At 44.3% G+C, this 19,160-nt stretch overlaps 1 protein-coding gene across 2 annotated transcripts in view; it reads right to left on the reverse strand.

The window, feature by feature from the left end:
- Nucleotides 1-5,918: 5,918 nt before the first annotated feature.
- NDUFAF5 (NADH:ubiquinone oxidoreductase complex assembly factor 5) overlaps nt 5,919-19,160 on the reverse strand; it is a 69,709-nt gene continuing 56,467 nt past the window's right edge. For both annotated transcript variants that reach the window (XM_077282566.1, XM_077282567.1), the window contains 5 exons: nt 11,946-12,143; nt 10,166-10,226; nt 8,946-9,029; nt 8,369-8,451; nt 5,919-6,110 (listed from right to left, as the gene is read on the reverse strand). In XM_077282566.1, coding sequence (XP_077138681.1) covers nt 6,015-6,110; nt 8,369-8,451; nt 8,946-9,029; nt 10,166-10,226; nt 11,946-12,143 — 522 coding nt within the window. In that variant the 3' untranslated portion in view covers nt 5,919-6,014. The remainder of the gene's footprint in view (nt 6,111-8,368; nt 8,452-8,945; nt 9,030-10,165; nt 10,227-11,945; nt 12,144-19,160) is intronic.

Here is a 19,160-nt window from a genome sequence, read left to right on the forward strand (position 1 = left end):
TGAAAAGAAAATCTGCAGTGTGAACTGACCAGCGCTGGGGATTTGACATCTGATGTCCAATATGTCAACTCATGCAGAAGATCTTCTCTACGGATTTTACCCTTTGCAGTGAATAACTACCAAAGTAAAATCCACATCATTTGGGATTAATTGCAGATACGTCCTATGTGGTCATACCCAGGGCCGGACTGGCCATCTGGCAATTCTGGCAAATGCCAGAAGGGCCTGTCTGGTCGTGGGCCACCTTGTCTGCTATGTTGTTAACAGGATCAGTGTTCCCAAGACACCCACACTGTTAAGAGTGATGACGGAGCACAAAGTCGCTGACTCTGTCACTTACCCCAGCAATCCACAGGTATCATCTATATATATAATTGTCTACGTGTTTAATTGTCTGTCTGTCCTGGAAATCCCGCGTCTCTGATTGGTCGAGGCCTCCAGGCCTCGACCAATCAGCGACAGGCATTGTCCTCCACTGCTGTCAAGTGCCGCCATTGTGTTGTCTAAGGGTCTAATTGTCTGTCTGTCTTGGAAATCCCGCCTTGCTGATTGGTCGAGGCCAGCCGGCCTCGACCAATCAGCGACGGGCACAGTCTGCCGCGAATTCTGGAATCATCATTGTCCTCCACTGCTGTCAAGTGCCGCCATTGTGTAGGGTGTGTGCCTGTGTCTCCCTGTATGGGCGGCATCTCCCTGTGTTTCTATCTTAGAATGGGTCGTAAACGAAAATACACCAAGGAGGATGACAGAAAAGCAGCAGCAGCAGCAAGAAAACGACAGCATCGGGAACAGGAGACACCACAACAAACTGCCGCCAGACAAGCCCAGGATGCGGAATCTCACAGACAACGTCGCCAACAGGAGACACCACAACAAACTGCTGTAGACAAGCCCAGGATGCGGAATCTCACAGACACCGTCGCCAACCGGAGACACCACCACAAACTGTTGTACGACAGGAACAACATGATCACCAAATTCATAAAAAACGAATGCTCTACCAACACAGGCCATGCAGTATATAACACAGGGCACATAGTATATAGCACAGCCCACGCAGTATATAACTGCGCCGCCCTCTGCCTGAACAGTCAGTGCGGAGAGACGGGATGCTGAGGAGCAGCGACGAGAGGTGAGTATGTGATATTTTGTTTTTATTGCCTCAGCAGCAGCATTACATGTGGCACAATGCTGTATGGAGCGTCTATGGGGCCATAAAGAACTGCATGGAGCATTATATGGGGCATCTATGGGGCCATAACTGCATGGAGCATTATATGGGGCATCTATGGGGCCATAACTGCATGAAGCATTATACTACGTGACTAGGCAGTATACTACATGGACATGCAATGTACTACGTGGGCTGCGCAATGTACTGCGTGGGCTGCGCAATGTACTACGTGGGCTGCGCAATGTACTACGTGGGCTGCGCAATGTACTGCGTGGCTGTGCAATATACTGCGTGGGCTGTGCAATATACTACGCATACATATTCTAGAATACCCGATGCGTTAGAATCGGGCCACCATCTAGTCTACTATATAATTGTCTAAGGGTCACTTCCGTCTGTCTGTCTGTCTGTCATGGATATTCATTGGTCGTGGCCTCCGTCTGTCATGGAAATCCAAGTCGCTGATTGGTCACGGCAAAACGGCCACGACCAATCAGCGACAGGCACAGTCTGGCGGCAAAATGGCTGCTCCTTACTCCCCGCAGTCAGTGTCCGGCGCCCGCTCCATACTCCCGGGTCCCCTCCAGTCAGCACTCACACAGGGTTAATGGCAGCGGTAACAGACCGCGTTATGCCGCGGGTAACGCACTCCGTTACCGCTGCTATTAACCCTGTGTGTCCCCAACTTTTTACTATTGATGCTGCCTATGCGGCATCAATAGTAAAAAAAATGTAATGTTAAAAATAATAAAAAAAACCCTGCTATTCTCGCTCTCCGTAGTCCACGAGCCGCACGCGGCTGCTGCCATCTTCCATTCCCAGAGATGCATTGCGAAATTACCCAGAAGACTTCGCGGTCTCACGAGACCGCGAAGTCTTCTGGGTAATTTCGCAATGCTTCCTGGGAACGGAAGATGGCGGCAGTTGCGCGTGCATCGCCAGAGCTTCGGTGGATCCCAGTGGGTGAGTATAGAACTATTTTTTATTTTAATTATTTTTTTTTAACAGGGATATGGTGTCCACACTGCTAAATACTGCGTGGGCTGTGTGATATACTGCGGGGGCTGTGCGATATACTGCATGGGCAGTGTGATATACTGCTTGGGCTGTGTGATATACTGCGAGGGCTGTGCTATATACTACATGGGCAGTGTGATATACTGCTTGGGCTGTGTGATATACTGCGAGGGCTGTGCTATATACTACATGGGCAGTGTGATATACTGAGTGGGCTGTGTGATATACTGCGAGGGCTGTGCTATATACTACATGGGCAGTGTGATATACTGAGTGGGCTGTGATATACTGCGGGGGCTGTGCTATATACTACATGGGCAGTGTGATATACTGTGTGATATACTGCGAGGGCTGTGCTATATACTACATGGGCAGTGTGATATACTGCGAGGGCTGTGTGATATACTGCGGGGGCTGTGCTATATACTACATGGGCAGTGTGATATACTGCGGGGGCTGTGCTATATACTACATGGGCAGTGTTATATACTACGTGGGCTGTGTGATATACTGCGGGGGCTGTGCTATATACTACATGGGCAGTGTGATATACTGCTTGGGCTGTGTGATATACTGCGAGGGCTGTGCTATATACTACATGGGCAGTGTGATATACTGAGTGGGCTGTGTGATATACTGCGAGGGCTGTGCTATATACTACATGGGCAGTGTGATATACTGAGTGGGCTGTGATATACTGCGGGGGCTGTGCTATATACTACATGGGCAGTGTGATATACTGTGTGATATACTGCGAGGGCTGTGCTATATACTACATGGGCAGTGTGATATACTGCGAGGGCTGTGTGATATACTGCGGGGGCTGTGCTATATACTACATGGGCAGTGTGATATACTGCGGGGGCTGTGCTATATACTACATGGGCAGTGTTATATACTACGTGGGCTGTGTGATATACTGCGGGGGCTGTGCTATATACTACATGGGCAGTGTTATATACTACGTGGGCTGTGTGATATACTGTGGGGGCTGTGCTGTATACTACATGGGCTGTGTTATATACTACGTGGGCTGTGTGATATACTGCGGGGGCTGTGCTATATACTACATGGGCAGTGTTATATACTGCGTGGGCTGTGCTATATACTGCGTGCCCTGTGTTATATACTGCGTGGCTTGTGTTATATACTACGTCGCCTGTGTTATATACTGCATGGCTGCTATATACTGCGTGGGCTGTGTTATATAGTACGTGGGCTGTGTTATATACTGTTTGGGCTGTGTTATGTACTGCGTGGCCTGTATTAACGCATCGGGTATTCTAGAATATGTATGTATATAGCAGCCACATAGTATATAGCACAGGCCACGTAATATTTGTCTGCTATATACTACATGCTTCCTATATACTACGTGGCCTGTGCTATATACTATGTGGCTGCTATATACATACATACATATTCTAGAATACCCGATGCGTTAGAATCGGGCCACCATCTAGTTAGAAATATTGGTCTTGTAGTAAATCTTCTTCTCCTCCATCCAGGGTAATATTAGTAATCTATCCCATCTGGTTATTGGGGACGGGGACAACATGGGCCTGTTTGATTTCAAAAGCCAGGGCTGTATTTCAGCCCCAGTCCGTACCTGGTCATACCCATAGGATCGTTTAGTACAGAGGCTTTTTTTCTTCTTCTCAATGTTACTGAAGTTTTCAATACAGATTTTCTAGCAAAAGCCCAATTGAATTTAGAAAGGAATTAGAAATATAAGGGACGACTTGATTGATCCACTTGGCTTGAAAACTACAAAAAATGGTTTGTGTTACATTTGTCTCTATGCTAGGACTTGGGTAAGCAAAGAGTTAATAATGGAGGTAATGACTGGAAAACAATGAGCGTTCCAATAATAAGAATACATTATGTAACTATGCAGACACAGAAAATAATCAGATAAATGGCAGAAATTAGCCCGTTACATAAGTTGGTCTACAATCAACAAGCTATTACCATACATTCAGCGTTGTAAACAAGCAATTTACCGCGATTCCTCTGCACATTAATTGTAACACATTTCTATTTTCTGAGATAAGATCTAGAGACTTGTTTGTGTAATCTTAATAATTAGATAACTTCCGTTTTTCCTGTAGTTAGCAGAAATAATGCATCTGATTACTAATGAGAAGCGAGAGCTGTGCCTGCGCTAGAAGGAGATCTCGCATTATATCTTTTCACTTCTCTAGTGCATGGCCAGGGTGCACTTATAGGGGTAATTAAAGGGGGGATTTTAGGCTTCCTGTACAAAAATATGGATTTCATAGAGGGAAATCCGGACCTTGAACCCCAAAGTCAAAGTCATCCAGGACTATGGAAAGCAAAGTAGGAATCCGCAGACCCCCTGTAGCGGTTACCGACCTCCGTAGACTTTATCGGTGTTACGCCATCCAGACAACCCATTTTCTAAATGCAGAAAAAATATTCCCGTATGTATTCTTATTATTTATCTCTTGATCAAATGTAATATATCATCACATTGAGGATTTCCATATTTCTCATTGAATAAACAAAACAAAAACAATGTGTGGATTTAATAAATAGTCAACTCAGCAGGTTTTTGTAATCTGTGGAGCAGCATGGTGTAGGGACGGAGAACCTAATTCCAGTGATGTGTCACTTACTGAGCTGTGTGATGCGTTTTCAATAAAATTAGTGTTTTATCAGGAAGGGGATTATCCCTACAAGACTAGGAATCTCTTGCCTCCAAGTCAACTGCTGTGTATAACTCCGCCCACCGCTGATTAGCAGCTTCCTGCCTATGTACAGTGTACTCAGAAAGCTGTCAATCAGTGATGTGGGCGGGATATACGGAGCTCAGCAATGTGAGCTCTGCCGCAAAAGAAAATTGTGATTGTATCAAAATGGCAGTATACAAACCAACAATTAGCATAGCTGAAATCAGGCTCTCTGCCCCCACATCATGATGCTCTCAAGACTACACGGCAAAAAACTGCTGATGGATTCCCTTTAATGGCCAGACAATTTTGTGTTTTTTTCAGGTTTGCATTACTGTACATATAAATTACTGTGTCATTTCTATAATTTTTTTTGTGCCGCAACTATAAAAACAAATAAAAACATTTGGGGGGTTGTTTTATACTTTTTACTGTTCATGTAACCCACTAAATGAATTCTCTGGGTTATTATGGTTTGGTGGATACCTAACGTGTGTAGGTTTTTTTGTTTTAAACCCTTGTTATGTGTATTTTATTTCACTTAATAGGCTTTGTGTGTTGCCGTTTTAATAATCTGCTGGTACTAAAACACTCATTTAATCACTGCAGAACTAGGTGTCACATGCCTCCTGGTCAGCTTGTTCTGTATATCCCTGCCCGTAATGGGGGTGCGGTTATACAGAGCTCAGCATTCTGAGCTCTGCTACATCTGCAGCAGAGAAAACAGTGATTTCATAAAGATGACAGCATGCAGATCATTAAGTGACATTACTGGAATCAGGGTCTCAGCCTCTGCATCATGCTACTCTTGGTTTACATAGCAAAACCCTGCTGACAGATTCTCTTTAAATTTAACATGGCAAAAGACAAAAGCTCAGGACCAATTCACAGAGCTTGATTGTTATCAGGTTAAAGGAAATGTCCAGGTAGGAAAAAAATTTTTTTATGACAGAGGACTGAAAGTGGTGCTGTATATTGCTATCTTTTGGCACTTAGCCATTCTTTTGCAGAAGATTTATACAAAACAATACACCCAACATCTATCATTTATTTACATTTATTATAAAAACACATCACATCTCCACGATTCTTCTCGCTCAGACAATTTGGTGGTGTAAAGTGACAGGTTTTTAGGTGTCATCTTTTTTAGATTTCGACACAATTTCATTTACTTTTCCGAGTTCTCCAAATGACATTGTGGCGGAGCCTCTCTTGGCCGGCTTTGCCTGAAAGTACAAAATGAGAGAGTGAGAAAAAAAATGTTTCAGGTCTGTTAGTAATTTTCTTGCGGAGCACTCTGGCTCTATTGAACAATCTCATCGTACGCAGCACAGGTAATGGAAGCGGGAATGTTTTGTGGACTAAAAAACACTGAATGCATTGAATATAAAGCGCTATAAATGTTCCAGTTGTTAAATAATAATGACTAACAGAAATATGTAACCGGACTCGTTTATAGACATGGACACTGAGGAAATGGTTATTTTGCAATAAATATTTTGTGCACTGCATGAAAATGAGACACAGTTTTCCTAAACTTTTGCAGCAGTGTGGTGGTCTGATGTTTGTCGTCCACTTCTGGAGAAGTAGCCACCAACTTATAGGCTGCAGCCTGCTAGTGTATAGTGCCCCACTCATAGAAAATGAATGAAAATGGCTATGGGCTATGAAAAATATCATGCTGCAGACAAACAAATAACATTGTTGTTTCATTGGCAGACATGTTTACAAGGGTCAATGGTTGGGAATGGACATGGCACGCGATCATAGGCCGGGGACCTTGTAGTCCTGGGTAACCCCTTTAACTGTTTTACCTTTTTACTGCGGGCTTAAGAACCAACAGGCAGGTAGTTGCTAACTAACTGCCCAGCGTAGATCTCTGCTGACACAGAGCGGTCAGTGGCCACTCCTGCCGGAGATTCAGCTGATGTCCCGTTAAAGGGAATCTGTCACCCCAAAAATCGTATATTTGATAAGGCCACCGGCATCAGGGGCTTACATTACAGAATGCTGTAGATAAGCCCCCGATGTATCCTGAAAGATGAGAAAAAGAGGTTAGATTATACTCACCCAGGGGCGGTCCCGCTGCAGTCCGATGGGCGTCGCGGTCCGGCGCCTCCTATGTTCATACGATGACGTCCCCTTCTTCTCTTCCTGCCGCGGCTCCGGCGCAGGTGTACTTTGTCTGCCCTGGTGAGGGACCCGGACCGCGACGCCCATCGGAACGGACTGCAGCGGGACCGCCCCTGGGTGAGTATAATATTACCTGTTTTTCTTACTTTTCAGGTTACATCGGGGGCTTATCTATAGTATTACAGAATGCTGTAGATAAGCCCCTGATGCCGGTGGCCTTATCTCATATACAATTTTTGGGGTGACTGATTCACTTTAACAGGTCAGCGGCTTCTTTTCCACTCTGCTCTGTTAACTGGGCATAACTGCCGGGGTCATGCTGATTGACAGCCAGCTCACAGCTGCTTAACTGTGGGAAATCGGCTGTCAATCAGCATGATGTTGGCAAACATGCCCCGTTGACACAGTGGTCTGGAAGAACAAAAGCTGCTTTTTTTGGCGTGGAAAAGCAGAATCACCGGCAGGAGCTGTTGGTGGCAACTCTGAGTCAGATAGAACAGGCACATAGTTGCTGACTTGTTAGTAACAACCTGCTGTTAGTTTTTTGGCTCATAATAAAAAAAATAATTTAGTCATGGATATCCCCTTTAATAGCATTTTCCAACCATTGTGAAATTTCAGCTAACACTGCAGCGTGGTGAATCGCAACAGTGTGTAACATACACATGGATAGGCTGGTTTTGCACATTAGTTTTTTTGAGAAGGGACGTATAATACGATGTTGTTATTTCCATGGATAAATCACAGTCCCATTACAATGAATGTGGCTCTATACATCGACCTCCTGCAATAAAGAAAAGGAAAAAAAAAAAAAAAGGAGACAAATCCTACTTTGATCCATGTTGCAAATCAAACTTGTCAATGCAAGTTATGGCCCCATAAAAAAAGAAATGATAGCACAACGATGTGATGTGTGTAGGAGAAGCCAATCAATTTTTTTTCTTTATACGAGAAAATACGGATTATGGCTCAGTGGCCATCACTGGTGCTTTGCAGCCCTGGGGTCCCGCTGTCAAAGAACAAAACCTGTAAAGTTTGAATGTTCTCCAAGACTTTGCTTGGGCTTCATCACACATCCCACTCTCCAACAACATAATGATTGTCATAGCACAATGTGGGAAAGAAAAAAGAAAAAAAAGAAAAACAGCTGTTTTACATGTATGAGTTAAAAAAAAAAAAAAAAGTTTGAAACTGATTGGTGTATGGCTATGAGTAAGGAAAACGCATGCTTGCAGTCATGTGACAACTAAACCAGCAAGCAATACCGAATCCTGACAGTGGATATATTCCACACAGGTAGGATTTGACAAACTGCAGATTTAAGATAAAACTAATACATATTCCAGTTTACCTGTGATTCATGAGGCTTCCACCCGATCATACAGTAGATCTGAAATGTGGCAGGTACAGAGCCATCCTCCTCTCCATACATCTCTAAAGAATAAGAAAATGTACATTAGGAACAGGTTTATGTAATGGATTACAGGAAGATGAAATATAGACATTTGTTTCCAGAGAGACCAGCCATCTGGACTGTTAGTAGATATATAAAATTATCTGCACGCAATCAGCAAATAATCAGACATATTAACAGCCCCATAGATTATACTGAGCACGTGAATCTGTATGAAAAACACAGATATAACACATAAGTGACAAACGGACATCTGAATCAAGCCCAAGACTGCATCTAAGAACACATAAAATGGCCTACTTCACAGAGGCTACTTAAAGGAAATAGAATTTCTTAAGAAACTATAGAAAAGTTTGTTCTTTTTTTATTTCTGGGAAACAGACAAACAAGATTCAAACCATTAAAGCCGTAATAAACAGTGTAAAGTCAGAGTGCTCTGCTTCTAAGCAACTGCGGAAAACCAAAGAATAAAAGATTAAAAAACAAAGAGGATTGTACACGGGCAGCAGGATACCTTGATATATGGCCGCAGCTGCGAGCATTGAATCTCTGTGCAGAAGGCATCTCCTGTTCCAAGCACAGTTGCTCTCGCCCATACCTAGAACATACACAGGAATACAAATGACTTTACCGTCCCCATCTGCTTTGTTTTTGGAGTATGTGAAGTGTCAAAATGTGAACAATTATGGAAAAGATGGAAATGCAAAAAGCATTTCTACCATGAAGAACAAGCACTCAGCACTACAGTAAGTGCAAAAAAACTTTGCAGGAGTGAAGCCAATCTGGAGGGAACAAAAAAGGAAAAGTTACGACTGGAACCTGCTCCCCCGCGAGCGCTGCCGCTCTTGACGGTCTACGCCGCACTGGAAATGAGCATGCGGAGGCCACCGATTGGCTGAAGGGTCAGGTGACTGGGATATTGAACAACCTTATGTAGATGTAAAAAATTGCACGTGCTCCAAAAATTCAAGGCATGGGGTATATTTCTTCAACAAAACATATTTTTTATGGACTCCAGTGTACACCCAGGAAAAATAAAAATAGCAAAGTTTCCGGCAAGCATGGCCTTTACCAAGCCTTGGCTTGATAAAGGCCCCGTGAGGCCGAAACATTGCTATTTTTCCTGTGTGTACACCAGTGTCAATAAAAATAGCTTTTGTGGAAGGAAGATAATCAGTGCCTCAGATTCATGGAGAATGATGATATTTAGAAGCATGAAAATGCAGATTTAAAAAAAAAAATAATAAAAAAATAATAATAATAATAATAATAATAATAATAATAAAATGACGTAACAACATTTTCTTTTTTTTTTTTTGGCCAGGGCAAAAAAGGTGCCCTATTTTTAAGGGTTGAAAGCCAGAGTGGTAGGAGTGAAATATTGATTGGTTAGAAAAAATAAACAGTGATTTTATTCCCCTCTGAGCTGTTTCAAATAAAGACAAATAAAAATGATTGCCTCGCTGGACAATCCCACACTACTTCTGCTTATTGTGACTGACCTCACAAGGCTTTGGGATATATACGCTCAGCAGCAATCTGACAGCCTCTAAATGAACCTTAGCGATGGTACAAAAGTTGTGCAAAAACTAGATATATTCAATATAATGGTAACAACTTGGTACGGTCACCACACCCAATGTGCAATTTAAGCAATTTGGCCATTTTTCTGCCATATAATTTATAAACTACTACAATAACCTTCAATTCCTCTAAAATAAAATGTGTACTGACCTTGTAAATCTTTCATCAGTTCAAACATCCCAGGATAGTGAACCTGGATTTCATCTGTATCCTGCAGAGAGTGAAATATGACCACGTGCACACAAGACAATAAAGCTGCGACTGAATTATTACAGCTTCTTATCATCTCTATTACAACAACAGCTAATATATCACTGGTATGAGGTATGGATTTGGTGCTGGGGTTAAAGAGATGACTGGTGCCAGAGGGCAATATATCTTAATAGCCATCTCATCAACAACTACAGTATAATGAATGGCAAAGATCAGATGGAACCCAGCAGCCATAAAACACAGGCCTGGCCAGAGATCCTCGCTAAACCTTTCCCTTCACCTGCACAGCAATGAAGGAGCAGAAAAAAATGTGTTACTTTGTCTTCATGCCTACTGATACAGCTAGATAACCCCAGAAAAAAAAAAGTTCTTACGGCCCAGAAGCGTTTACTGTGGTCATGCATTTTCCGCACAATGGCCACTGATGGGTAAAAGTAGTATTACACACTGGTAACTGACAATGGTCGACTCTGTAATATATGGATGTGCAATAGTTTATTGCAAAACGGGGTACCCCTTTCTATTATGTCCATATTAACATGGTGTATGGACACTGCTGCCTTTAGGACACTGCTGCCTTTAGGACACTGCTGCCTTTAGGACACTGCTGCCTTTAGGACACTGCTGTCTTTAGGACACTGCTGCCTTTACGACACTGCCCCTTATGCAGCCCGTTTTCATTCGCAGATGGATTCACAATTCGCCAAGTGTAGCAGCTCAAGTCTAAAAGCAATTATTCATCGTTCATCTTCTTACATTTAAGGAAATATAAGCCCAAATTGCGTGCCTTAATGCCAACTATTCCTTTGCACTGTCGGAATGCAACTACTTTTTAGAAATCTTTTGGGATTATCTAGTCCTTTTGGAGGGTGGTTTGGAGAAGCACTTCCATCTTCAGTGATCACTCCATCTAGTCCTCAGTCTTATGCCTGCACTGGTGACCCACCCCAGCCAGTGATTAAGGGGCTAAGGGCTCATACTCACTTGCGAGAAACTCGGATGAGTCTCGCACGGCAATACCCGGCACTCAGGAGCAGAGCGTGCGGCTGCATGTATTGCTATGCGGCCGCACGCTCGGATCTGAGTGCCGGCAGCAGCGCCGGGTATTAACATGCGAGACTCATCCGAGTTTCTCGCAAGTGAGTATGAGCCCTAAGGAAGAGATCACCGGGGACCAGTTAAGTATCAACATGGGAGCTGCCAGGGATCAGTGAACGAGAGTATCCTGTTAAAAAAATAAATACAACACATTATATATATTTCCCTGGAAACCCTCTTTATCTGCCTCCTGGAGGTGTCTGGAGGCACCGTATCTTAGACTTTGGCCACAAAAAAAAAAAAAAAAAAGTCAGAACGTGGCACAGAATACATTACAATTACATTTTAAAGTCAATAATCAATAACATTTTTCTATGAACCTGGCATTACTTTCTACACCCTTTAGGCCCACGACTCTATACTAGCCCACTGATTCCTTTCAGGAGACTGCTGGCCTGTACCTGGGGAGGAGAGTGAATGTTGGCTTGGGAGATGCCGGCCCCTCTTATCCAATTTTCATTCTCCCTGTATCCTACCTTCTCCTCTTTTCTTCCTCTCCCTCATCTCCTGCCTTTCAATTTCACCCATTTCTTTTAGCCAACAATACTTTTTTCTTTTGTTAAATTTCAAATGAAAGATTCTATGGACCGCGGCTAATGTAGAAAACCTTATTACTCACAACAGTTAGCATGTTAAAGCCAGCTCTCCCCATCAGATTGCCCAGGTCATTCACGGCTGTGAACGGTGACACGTGCGGAGAGAATCCCCCTTCTCTTTCAATCTCGGCCAGCTGCAACGAACAACGGAGCTCATACAGCGTTTCTCCACCAAACATGGCCCCAATGAACACACCGTCATTCTTAAGAACGCGATAAATCTGAAAGACATACATTTATATATTTGTTACTCATGATTGGGGGGGGGTTTCTTCTTTTTGCGATATTTTTGGAATATATATTGGCTTTACAGCGACAAGTAATGCACCCTGGGAGCTATCTGCATTATTTAGGCCCAATGGGCCAAAGTAGTAAATGCTGTGATTTTTCTCCAAATGGGTAATCATTCAGTCTGGAAAAATGGCTATAAAAGGGTCTGTGTGTTTTCTGTGCATGGACAGCCCACATACAGATTATACACTTGTCCAAATAACTTAAGGACATAACTTATGGTTATGGTTAACTTAAGTCCTTAAGTATCCTATAAGTTTTTTTGTGAGGATTTCACCTGCAGATTCCTATTGAGGAACAGGTGTAAAACGCTGCGGAATCCGCACAAAGAATTGACATGCTGCGGAAAATACAACGCAGCGTTTCTGCACGGAATTTTCCGCACCATGGGCACAGCGGATTTGGTTTTCCATAGGTGTACATGGTACTGTAAACCTGATGGAAAACTGCTACGAATTCGCAGCGGCCAATCCGCTGCGGATCCGCGGCCAATCCGCTGCGGATCCGCGGCCAAATCCGCACTGTGTGCACATGCCATAACCCTAACCCTAGTTCTAACCCTAACCCTAGTGGAAAAATAAAAAATATATATTTTCTTTATTTTATTATTGTCCCTACCTATGGGGGTGATAAAGGGGGGGGGTGTTATTTATTATTTTTTTATTTTGATCGCTGTGATAGAACCTACCACAGCGATCAAAATGTACTTTGTAATGAATCTGCCGGCCGGCAGATTTGGCGGGCGCACTGCGCATGCGCCCGCCATTTTGGAAGATGGCGGCGCCCAGGGAGAAGACGGACCGACTTCGGGAGGCTCGGTAAGTATGAGGGGGAGGTGGGGGGTGGATCGGAGCACAGGGGGGGGGGGATCGGAGGACGGGGGGAGCAGACAGGAGCACGGGGGAGCGGACAGGGGGACGGAGGGGGGTACCGGACAGAACGGAGGACTGGGGAGGAGATCGGGGGCGGTGGGGGGGGGGGGGCAGAACATGATTTTCAGCCATGGCAGATGCTATTGCAGCATCGGCCATGGCTGGATTGCAATATTTCACCATTTTCATAGGTGAAATATTTGCAATATTTCACCTATGAAAATGGTGAAATATTGCAATTTCAACAGCCAATCAGAGCGATCGTAGCCACGTGGGGGCAAAGCCACCCCCCCTGGGCTGAAGTACAACTCCCCCTCTCCCTATGGATCGGGTGAAATAGGAGTTAACCCTTTCACCCGATCTGCAGGGACGCGATCATTCCATGACGCCACATAGGCGTCATGGGTCGGATTGGCACTGACTTTCATGACGCCTACGTGGCGTCAAAGGTCGGGAAGGGGTTAAAAATAAAACAATTTAAAAAAACATGTTTGGTATTGCCACGTTCAGAATCGGCCAATCAATATAAAAAAAAGAATTAAACCGATCGCTAAAAGGTGTAATGAGAAAAAAATCAAAACATCAGAATTACGTTTTTGTGGTTGCTGCCACATTGCATTGCATTGGTAGAAGTAGGCGTCATGTTCATTTTAGTTTAAACACGCCTAACAGGATTAACAGTAATTTTCAAAATAAAAAAAAATTGCCCTTTTGTATTTCAAATATGAAATTTAATTCCAATTTGATTAGTGTTTATAATTATTTTTCAGCATACAGCTCCGGCAAAAGAGAGAGGACATTTAGGCAAGATATGATCCCAAACACAGAGCCAAGGAAACTCAGTTGGTTTCAGAGAATAAAATAAAATGGCACGGCCAATCACCTGACCTGAATCCAATAGAAAATTTATGGATGGGACCTTCAGTATTTGAAGAGTGTTTACGTGGAAGAATGGGCCAAAATCACATCTGAGCAATGCATGCGACTAGTTACTCCATATAGGAGGAATCTTGAAGCTGTCATCGCCAACAAAGGATTTTGTACAAAGTATTAATTAACTTTCAGTAAGCATGTTCAATACCTTTTCCGAGTGTAATGTCTCATTATTACACAATTTATAGACATCCATGGTTTGATTTCTTTGCCTGTGTGGATTGGATGGGTTGTTACTGACATGTAGTGAGAATTTCATATCAATAGCACCTTTAGAAATATATTTACTTAGAAAATTGGTGATGTGTTCAATTTATTTCACCTGCTGTATATAGCCTACAGAACAAAAACCTCATGAGTTATTTCATAACATATTTCTCTGATGCCATAAAAAATGCTTTTACTCAGTATTCAGTATAGCTGTTGTGAATTCAGCTTTCTGGCTCGGAGGGATGGTCGTAGATGGTAATGCAGTGGTTCCTGGTTTGCAGTCCTGGTCAGGTGAATCTACTGATTGCAGTCCTGACTGGACTATTTAGGTTTGCAGGACCCATCAGTTCATGCCAGTTGTCAATTGTTTTTGGAGGTTTTGTCCATGCCTGGTTCCTTCTGTCTTACTGCCAAATCTGCAAGATAAGTGTTTGGTTTCTTTTCTGCACACTTGCTGTGCTTAAAGATTTTGTACTATTCAATGTGTTTTTGTCCAGCTTTGATTGTATCAGTGTTTTCACAGTCTTGTTGGATTCTCAGGAGTTGCAGATGTACATTCCATGACTATTAGTTAGTTTGTGGAACCTTTTTGTATTTTCTGCTGTGGGTATTTTTGAAGTATTTTAATACTGACCGCTTAGTATTCTGTTCTATCTTTCCCTGTCTAGTTAGAGTGGCCTCATTTGCTGAAATCTATTTTCTGCTTGTGTGTGTCTTTCTCTCTCCTATTCACAGTCAATATTTGTGGGGGGCTGCCTATCCTTTGGGGGTCTGCTCTGATGCAAGTTAGTTTTCCCATTTCCATCTATAGGGGTATGTAGTTCTCCGGCTGTGTCGAGGTGTCTAGGTTTGTTAGGTACACTCCACGGCTACTTCTAGTTGCGATGTTAAGTTCAGGGTTTGCGGTCAGTACAGATTCCACTTCTCCTGAGAAAGTTCCATGCCGCTTCTAGGTCACCGGATCATAAACATATAGCATGCATTCCACGATGCTGATAAAATCACATGCATGTGTTTGCTGGTTATATGTATTCCTATACTGGTGCATCTCACAAAATTAGAATATCATCACAAAGTAAATTTATTTCAGTTCTTCAATACAAACAGTGAATTTCATAGATTATATAGAGTCATTACAAACAGAGTGATCGATTTCAAGTGTTTATTTCTGTTAATGTTGATGATTATGGTGTACAGCCAATGAAAACCCAAAAGTAATTATCTCAATAAATTAGAATACTTTATAACACCAGATTGAATAACGATTTTAAAATCCAAAATGTTGGCCTACTGAAATTTATGTTCAGTAAATGCACTCAGTACTTGGTCAGGGCTACTATTGCATCAATTACTGCATCAATGCGGAGTGGCATGGAGGCGATCAGTCTGTGGCACTGCTGAGGTGTTATGGAAGCCCAGGTTGCTTTGATAGTAGGATTCAGCTCATCTGCATTGTTGGGTCTGGCGTCTCATCATCTTCTTGACAATACCTCATAGATTTTCGTTGGGGCTATGGTCATACGAGTTTACTGGGCAATCTAGCACAATGATACTGTTGTTTGTAAACCAGGTATTGGTAATTTTGGCAGGGTGGACAGGTGTCAAGTCCTGCTGGAGAATGAAATTTCCATCTCCAAAAAGCTTGTCGGCAGAGGGAAGCATGAAGTGGTCTAAAATTTCCCGGTAGACGGCTGCACTGACTTTGGTCTTGATAAAACACAGTGGACCTACACCAGCAGATGACATGGCTCCCGAATCCATCACTAATTGTGGATACTTCACACTAGACCTTGGAAATCAATGTCCCAGAGTCTGGAGGAAGAGTGGAGAGACAAACAATCCAATCTGCTTGCGGTCTAGTATGAAGTTTCCACAATCAGTGATGGTTTGGGGAGCCATGTCATCTGCTGGTGTAGGTCCACTGTGTTTTATCAAGACCAAAGTCAGCGCAGACGTCTACCAGGAAATTTTTAGAGCACTTCATGCTTTTTGGAGATGGAAATGTAACCCCTTTCCGACATTGGGCGCAATAGTACGCCGATGTTGAACTCCCTCCCTTTGATGCGGGCTCCAGTGCTGAGCCCACATCTTTCCCGAGACATGTCAGCTGTTTTGAACAGCTGAAATGTACCCGCAATAGCCACAGGTGGAATTGAGATCTACCCGCCGCTATTAACCAGTTAAATGCCGCTGTCAATCTCTGACAGCGACATTTAACAAGAGCTTCAGGCAATTGCGGCGGAAACCCGCCCACGTGATCGCGGGTCACCGGTGTGTTGGCATGACAACCTGAGTTCTCCTGGAGACCTCTATGGTTGTCAGTGCCAGATCACCCAGTGGTCGGTGTTCATAGCAAGTGAGTAATTCTGCTATATAATTCGCATCTCGGCTTCAGGGAAATGGCCGCCGTGATCCCCATCTGTGCACGCGCGGCATCCCGCGGCCATTTTCCTGAAGCCCCGGGCAGCAGACCGCTACATCTGCGCACGCGCGGCCACAGAAAGATGGCCGCCCCCACCGATAACCAGGGGAATAGCGCAGAACGCGCTTTTTTTCTTCACCTGCGCTGTGGATTCGGCAGTTGGGCATGCGCAAACCACTACGCCACCAACGGAAAAATAAGCAAGATCTGTGGGAAGAAACAGCGATGTCACCACGCCCATCCGACCTGACCAGCCTGATTGACAGGCAAAAACGGCGACTTTGGTAAAGTATTTCGGCAGCATAGGTGGGGAATCAGGGTACACAAAATACACTATTGTAACGCACAGCTCAGGCCCTATTTAACGGTATTTTTTATCTCATACTCAAAAAACGGGGTTACAGGTTCCCTTTAACTGTCACGTCTCTGCTTCACAGCTTCCTAACAAGCCAACATCATTAGGACTTCTCAGCCTTGCCACTCCAATTCCAGAAGAAAATAATAAGAATTTACATCTCATTGGTTGTTAGCAGAGGCGTATCTAGGGGGGAAGGAGTCGCGGCAGGTGCGGGCGAAGCCAGTAGGCGGCACAGTCGAGCCACCTAATGCGGTGGTCTGAAATGTCTGCATTTTGCTGCCCCATGGACTGGGAGTCAGCAGTTCTGAGTCGGCTGTCAAACTGACAGCCGACTCACAGTACGTGCAGCACTCCGGCTCCCAGTGATCAATTGTACTTGGCTCTGTCAGACTAGAATACAATTGAAGCTCTGACTGCTGGGTCAGTGCGACGTCAGCAGCATGATCAGGTCATGTGATTACACCGGCAATGCAGGGGTGCACATTGGTGGTGAGTGCTCCAGAGGAGATTAAGACACCGAAGATTAAATGTAACGGCAGGAAAGGGGAAATATAGTGTTGGGTATTTACTGTGTGTGGGGGAGATTTTTTCTGGGTTTGGTGGTATTTACTGTGTATGGAAGTTGTGACAGGGTCACTGGCACTGTATGCAAGGGGAGATGTGTCACAAAAATTGCTTTCCTCTGTGATCTGAACCCCATACATTTCTCTCCAGCTATGTGCTGAAGGGGTTAACCAGCCACTATCTGGGTTTTAGGTGAGTAGGTGAGAGATGGGCGGGACAGACGCCTACTCACCATAGCTCCATCTCAAGGGAGTGGCTGGGGAGTTAAATGTGCAGCCACTGTTTGTTTTCTCTGTGTTGTGTTTGGAGAGGAGAGTCTCCAGACGTAGCTCCAGGAGGAACTGAAGACATATGGTGGTCTGAGCAGGTGAACCCCTCAGATATAAGGACTTTGTGTTTTATCTTATGTTTTGCCCCTTAGGAAGGGGCAGGAGCAGACAAAATGGGGAGCAGCATAAATTTCAAGACACAATATGAGGAGCAAGGGGGAGAGGGGGCATGTATGAGGAAACAGTATAGGGGCGAAGGAAAAATCTATGCAGCACAGTATGGGGAGCAACGCTCATGGGATGGGTGCGGACACAGAATGGGGAGTCGGGGATTGCATGAGGAGGCAGAGTGAGAGGGTAAATGTGTTAGGAGACTATTGAGGGGAATAGTGTGAGGAAACAGTATGGGGGGACAAAAGTGTGAGTGGGCATAGAATAAAGACTTAGTAGTGTGTGTGAAGGGGTAGCATGGGGGAACAGTGCATGGTCACAGCCAGGAAGAGATAGTAAGGGGGAGGAGGGAGTGTGTCCCGCCAGCGGCAGAAGGCCTCAGACAGGTCATTCATGCCCGAGTTTATTCACTTGAGCTTGGTCTTCTAGAATGGCTTGAAGGCGCTGGGAGATAGACTGGAAAGTGGTCTGACCCATATTAACACACTTTTCCAGGATGTCAACCAACGCCTTAACCGTCTTGAAGCCGACCTCCAGAGAACAGCACACCATTTTTTTAAAAAATAAGATAGAGCAGGGCATGTCGGAACACCTTACGCCTGAACTCCAGCTCAATGTGATGCAATGATGCTTACATTCAGGCCATGCAACAGACTCGGTACTTCCAGCAGCCACAGGTGGTATTTCCACCTGTGCCACAAATTACACACTTAATACAGAGTTCTGCTGCATACCACTGTACGGCCATCACCATGCCCAGTCCTGCCGCACACCACTACAGCGCCACCACCATGCCGGGTATTGCTGAAAGCCACTCCACCACCATGCCGAGTCCTGCTTCTGCACGGCTATCCACCTCTACCAGCACTAGGCCACCTCCCGATCTTGCACGGCTGTCCACCACCACTAGGCCACCTCCAAATCCTGCACGGTTGTCCACCGCCACCACCACTAGGCCGCCTCCAGATCCTGAATGGCAGTCCACTGCCACCACCAGGCCGGGTCCACATTCTGAACGACCTGCTGACCCCACCACTCCCACCCTCCCCCCAAAAAAATCCTAAATAAATTAAAAAATATATATTGTTCCCATAAATACATTCCTCTATCTAAATAAAAAAGACAATACAAGTACACATATTTAGTAT

This window comes from Ranitomeya variabilis, chromosome 2 (assembly GCF_051348905.1).
Source record: "Ranitomeya variabilis isolate aRanVar5 chromosome 2, aRanVar5.hap1, whole genome shotgun sequence".
NCBI classification, from domain to species: Eukaryota; Metazoa; Chordata; class Amphibia; order Anura; family Dendrobatidae; genus Ranitomeya; species Ranitomeya variabilis.